The sequence below is a fragment of the Macrotis lagotis genome, chromosome X, assembly GCF_037893015.1.
Source record: "Macrotis lagotis isolate mMagLag1 chromosome X, bilby.v1.9.chrom.fasta, whole genome shotgun sequence".
Lineage (NCBI taxonomy): Eukaryota > Metazoa > Chordata > Mammalia > Peramelemorphia > Peramelidae > Macrotis > Macrotis lagotis.
Genome location: NC_133666.1, coordinates 239,010,222 through 239,016,221, shown reverse-complemented (window position 1 = coordinate 239,016,221; position 6,000 = coordinate 239,010,222). Strand labels below are relative to the sequence as shown.

Below are 6,000 nucleotides of genomic sequence, written 5' to 3'. Positions count from 1 at the left end.
GTGTGCATGTGAATGTATGTGAGTGTGTGTGTGTGAATGTGAGTGTGATACATATATATTATATATAGAGACAGAGTGTGTGTGAATGTGTGATATACATATATATTATATATATAGAGAGACAGTGTGTGTGAATGTGTGATATACATATATTATATATAGAGACAGTGTGAATGTGTGATATACATATATATTATATAGAGACAGAGTGTGTGTGAATGTGTGATATACATATATATTATATATAGAGACAGTGTGTGTGAATGTGTGATATACATATATTATATATAGAGAGAGACAGTGTGAATGTGTGATATACATATATATTATATAGAGACAGAGTGTGTGTGAATGTGTGATATACATATATATTATATATAGAGACAGTGTGTGTGAATGTGTGATATACATATATTATATATAGAGACAGTGTGAATGTGTGATATACATATATATTATATAGAGACAGAGTGTGTGTGAATGTGTGATATACATATATATTATATATAGAGACAGTGTGTGTGAATGTGTGATATACATATATTATATATAGAGACAGTGTGAATGTGTGATATACATATATATTATATAGAGACAGAGTGTGTGTGAATGTGTGATATACATATATATTATATAAACAGAGAGAGGGGGAGACAGAGAGAGTGAGTGTCCGTGTGTCCGTGTGTGTGTCCGTGTCTGTGTGTGTGTCCGTGTGTCCGTGTGTGTCCGTGTGTGTCCGTGTGTCCGTGTGTGTGTCCGCGTGTCTGTGTCCGTGTCCGTGTGTGTGTCCGCGCGTGTGTCCGTGTCCGCGTGTGTGTGTCCGTGTCCGTGTCCGTGTCCGTGTCCGTGTGTGTGTCCGCGTGTCCGTGTCCGTGTGTGTGTCCGTGTCCGTGTCCGTGTGTGTGTCCGCGCGTGTGTCCGTGTCCGTGTCCGCGCGTCCGCGCGTGTGTCTGTGCGGGCCCCCCGCGCTCCCCCGGCCCGAGGCGCGGCCCGAGGCGCGGCCCGAGGCGGGGGCCCGCAGTGGCCGGCCGGGGCGGGGTGCGGGGGGCGGCGCGCCGCCGCCTCTGCTCTCTAAGCCGCTCTCGGAGCCGCTCGCAGCTGCTCTCCCACGTGACGCCGAGCTCCCGGCTCCCCGGAGCGCGCCGCCGGCCGACACTTCTCCGGGGCTGCGGGCGGCTCCGCACCGGGCGCCCCGCGCTGTGGGGCCACAACTTTTCGGGGGGCGGGGCGGGGCCTCGGGGGCGCGGCGGCGGCGGCGGCGGCGGCGGCCCGGGGCGGGGAGGCGGCTGGCGGCTCGGGGCCGCCCGGAGCGGCAGCGGGGCAGCGGGGCGGCCGGCGCGGCCGGGCCCCCGAGGCCCCCGAGGCCCCCGAGGCCCCGCGCCATGCAGAAGAGCGTGCGCTACAACGAGGGGCACGCCCTGCACCTGGCCTCGCTGGCGCGCAGGGAGGCCACCAAGCGCGGCTTCCTGAGCAAGAGGGCGGCCGAGGCCAGCCGCTGGCACGAGAAGTGGTTCGCCCTCTACCAGAATGTGCTCTTCTACTTCGAGGGCGAGCAGAGCGGCCGGCCCGCCGGCATGTACCTGCTGGAGGGCTGCAGCTGCGAGCGGGCGCCCGCCCCGCCCCGGGCCGCCTCGGGGGCCGCGGGGGCCAAGGACGCCCTGGACAAGCAGGTAGGCGCCCCGCCCCCGCCCCACCAGAAGGGGAGCGCCGGCCGGGCCGACCCGGGGGGGTGCTTGTCGGACACCGGCGGACCGAGCCGGCAGCTCCCCGGCCCGGCCCGGAGCCAGGCACCTGTTGGGCTCGCGTGGCTCGAGGGGACGAACCGGCGGGTCCCGGAAAGTTGAGCCTGGCCCGGGGCGCCCGGCCGCCGCCGCTCCCCGGGCCCCTCCGGCCCCCTCAGAGTCCGGCGGCTCCGGCTCTGGGCCGGGCTTGGCGGGTTGTCACCGTATGAACCAGCCGCGTCCGGCCGAAGGGCGTCCGTGAGCGCCAGAAGCACAGGCGCGCGGTGGTGGGCCCTGACCCTGGCCCTGGCCCTGGCCCTGGCCCTGGCGCTGGCGCTGACCCTGGCCCTGGCGCTGGCGCTGACCCTGGCGCTGACCCTGGCCCTGGCCCTGACCTGACCCTGGCCCTGGCCCTGGCCCTGGCCCTGGCCCTGGCGCTGGCGCTGACCCTGGCGCTGGCGCTGACCCTGGCGCTGACCCTGGCCCTGGCCCTGACCTGGCCCTGGCCCTGGCCCTGGCCCTGGCGCTGGCGCTGACCCTGGCCCTGGCGCTGGCGCTGACCCTGGCGCTGACCCTGGCCCTGGCCCTGACCTGGCCCTGGCCCTGGCCCTGGCCCTGGCGCTGGCGCTGACCCTGGCCCTGGCCCTGACCTGACCCTGATCCTGGCCCTGGCCCTGATCCTGATCCTGGCCCTGGCCCTGGCGCTGGCGCTGACCCTGGCCCTGGCGCTGGCGCTGACCCTGGCCCTGGCGCTGACCCTGGCCCTGGCCCTGACCTGACCCTGATCCTGGCCCTGGCCCTGATCCTGATCCTGGCCCTGGCCCTGGCCCTGGCCCTGGCCCAGCCTTGACCCGTTCCCCTGTTTAGAGACTGAGGACCTGGAAAACATTCGGGCTGAGGGGAGCGGAGTCGGGAAGAGAAGCCCTCCCAGGCTCCGAGGGGGCGAAGTTCTATCTTGTACCTTTCTAGCGACGCCCCGAAAGTTACCAGGAAACAGCAGTTCTTGCTGCTTTTTCCCTCTTGAATCTCCGAATTTTAGCTGATTGATTTTACTCTCCAGAACTCTTCCCTGTGATGGTTCATGAGCATCCACGCCAGAAAGCAAAGCTGGGCTATCCGAGCCACATAGGCAGAGTCCTTAGCTGAATTCTCAGTATCAGACTTGAGATGGGGGTAAAAAGGAGATTAAAAACTAATTAAACCGGGGCAGCTAGGTGGCAAAAATGCATAGAGCACCGGCCCTGGAGTTAGGAGGACCTGAGTTCAAATGCAACCTCTAGACCTTGGGCAAGCCTCTTAATCCCCATTGGCTTGTAAAAAAAAAAATCCTAATTAAACTGAAAGTTTCTAATTTATTATCTTCTTTGACTTTAGGCAACCCAGACTCAATTCTTGAATAGACTGATATTTTTTGAAGATTCAGAGGAGGGAGCTGATATGATAAACACTTGGTTTTTGAGTACTTTTTCAGAGTGGTATTTGAAAATCTATGCCTCTTCTCCCCACCTACTCATTCCCTTTACAAATATAGAAGTAGAATATAAGCATGCTTTTCATTGACCAAACAGGCATTCTGGCTTAGTGGAGAGATAAGCCCAACTACAAGCCATGAAGTCCTTGGGTCAATATTTAACGCTGATACCTGTTGGTTGTGAACCTGAGCAAGTGAATAACTCAGTTTTCTGGAACCTAGAGTCTAAGTAACTGTATCCTTGCTGACTTGCATTGGTGCCATTGAAATGAAGGACTAGTAATAGAAGTAGTGGTGGTGGTTGGTGGTAGTAGAGATACTTTTCTTATCCAGGAATTTCCTAAGACATTTGAGTTCCTATTTCTAAATCCTTTATTGAACAGTTTTGCCATTTAATTTGAGGATAAAGAAAAGGAACAATGGGGCAAGAGGAATCTTTTCTAGGGTATAACTTCCTTTGGCTGTTTTGAAAGTGGAGGAGATTGGGGAGATGATGATTGTTTTCAGAGTGAGGGAAGGTTGAACTTCAACAGTCTTTGTAGAAACAGATTTAACATTTTTTGAATCATTAAAATTCCAGGCAAAGTAAAATATTTGAAATTGCTTTGAATATTCCTTCAATTTATTCAAAAATATTTATTGAAAAACTACTGAGCACAGTGCTGGATTTTTCTAGTAACTGTAATTTCATTTAACACCCCTGTGAGGCTGGTTGATTGTTGGGTTGGTTTTGCAGAGGAGTAAACCTGAGATGTGGAGGTTTTCTGCAGGGTACACAGAATGACATAGGAGAAGTAGATATACTAGACAGAAGAGTTCTTGAAGATGGAGATCTTGGATTTTTCATTACCATTTCTCTCCTAGGATTTAGCACAGTGCTTCGAATAGAACAGATGCCTTCTTTGTTGAATTAGATTGTAAATGTAATGTAATGGATTGTAAATGTAAATGCAAAAAAGATCTACGAATCCAATATCTATTAGATCAGTAATCTCTATCCTTTTTGTTGATGTTGTTCATACCCTCAGCAAAAAAACAGAAACAAAAACAAAAATAAAAAAAAGAACTTGTGGTGATAGACCCCACTAGGTACAGATTTACTGGTGATTACATGTATTGCTGTCTTTCTGTTACATTATACATTATAAGACTTGTAGAAAAACTAAAAATGAAAAAAACTGAGATGAAGATGAAATTATATTTGATTTTAGATTCAATAAGGAACTACTGGAGTTGTTTAAATAGTGGAATAACATGTCAAATTCATGCTTTAGAAAAAGCAAGTGTGGAAGATGGATTAGAGAGGAGAGATTTGATACAGGGAAGGACAAGTAGGAAGCTGATGCAGAAGTACTCTAAAAATATGATGCAGGTCTGAATGAGAGTGGGGAACTGCATAAAGAGAAGGTAATAAGTAAGAAATATTGGTATAGTTGAACTGAAAAGATTTAACAAATAATTTATAGTGGTGTGAGGGAGATGTGTAGGGAAATGTCATGAGGTATGTAGTGAGGGAAAATGCTGAGTCAAGGATGACACCTAGGTTTTCTAAGCCTTAAGAATTGGAAGGATCTCTTGACAGAAATAGGAAAGTTTAGAGTGTAGTGGACTGGGGGGTAAAGATAACGTAATGAGATCTTTAATGCAGATCACATCCATTCATGCCTACTCCTCTTTTAATCCACCTAAAATGAAAAATGTGTGTGTGTGTGTGTGTGTGTGTGTGTGTGTGTGCGCGCGCGCGCGCGTGTGTGTGTGTGTGTGTGTGTGTGTGTGTGTGTGTGTGTGTGTGTAGGGGAGGATTCTTAATGGGAGAGTACAAAGTTCACCTTCCTATTGAAACAGTTATAATCCAGGGTGATATGGGGATTTGGGGAGGAAAGGTGAGATACTACAGTGGTTCTCAAAGATACCTGTTCAAACTGTTTCTGTAGGAGTCAAGGTATGGTTAAGCTCACCCTCCTTTTGAATCAGTTATAAACCTAGGGTGATATGGGGATTTGGGGAGGAAAGGTGAGATGCTGAACCACTTTAGAATTGAGTAGAATAGGAACTTGTTAGCTAGGTCAAGAGAGAGAGATGAGAGGAAGAAAAGGGGTTGTTACATTAGAAACTAGATCCATGATTGGCTCTGGTGGACAGGAGAGCTACAATTCATCTTTTCCATATGACTGGCTGTTCACATACCTCTGGGATCAATTTCCCATTCCTCATTTTGCAGACATATTAGAGAACCTTAGAAGCTGAAAGGACTTTACAAGATGGTATAGTTCAGCCCTCTCATTTTATAGGTGAGAAAATTGAGTTCTAAAAAAAAGGGAAATAACTTCATAAGATAATAGATTAGAGACAATATAGTCTAATCTCCTCATTTCACAGATGAGAAAACTGAGACCCAGGACTAGGTCTTCCTGACTCTAATTCTGGTCCTCAAAGTGTGATCTCTGGACCCCTGATGATCCCTGAGACCCTTTGGGGGTGGTATTAAAGTTCAAAACTATTTCCATAATGATACTAAGATGTTTTAAAGTCTCTTATGGCAAATATGGCTATTATAACACAGATTTGCAAAATCCAATTATTTGGATTTTTGCCATTCTGTACATTGTACTATGGGGCAGTTAGGTGGCATTGTCAAAAGAGTGCCATCCTTAAGAGTCAGGATGAGATCAAATTCAGGCTCAGACACTTAATGTCTGTGTGATCCTAGGTAAGTTGCTTCACCCTGTTGGCCTCAGTTTTCTCATCTGTAAAATGGGCCAGAGAAGGTAAATGGGAAACTACTCCAGTATCTCTGCTAAGAAAATG

The 6,000-nt window shown here is 50.0% G+C and overlaps 1 protein-coding gene across 7 annotated transcripts in view; it reads left to right on the top strand.

The window, feature by feature from the left end:
• The first annotated feature begins 1,382 nt into the window (after positions 1-1,382).
• Positions 1,383-6,000, top strand: part of RASGRF2 (Ras protein specific guanine nucleotide releasing factor 2) — a 320,212-nt gene continuing 315,594 nt past the window's right edge. For all 7 annotated transcript variants that reach the window (XM_074202754.1, XM_074202753.1, XM_074202752.1 and 4 more), the window contains exon 1: positions 1,383-1,670. In XM_074202754.1, coding sequence (XP_074058855.1) covers positions 1,383-1,670 — 288 coding nt within the window. The remainder of the gene's footprint in view (positions 1,671-6,000) is intronic.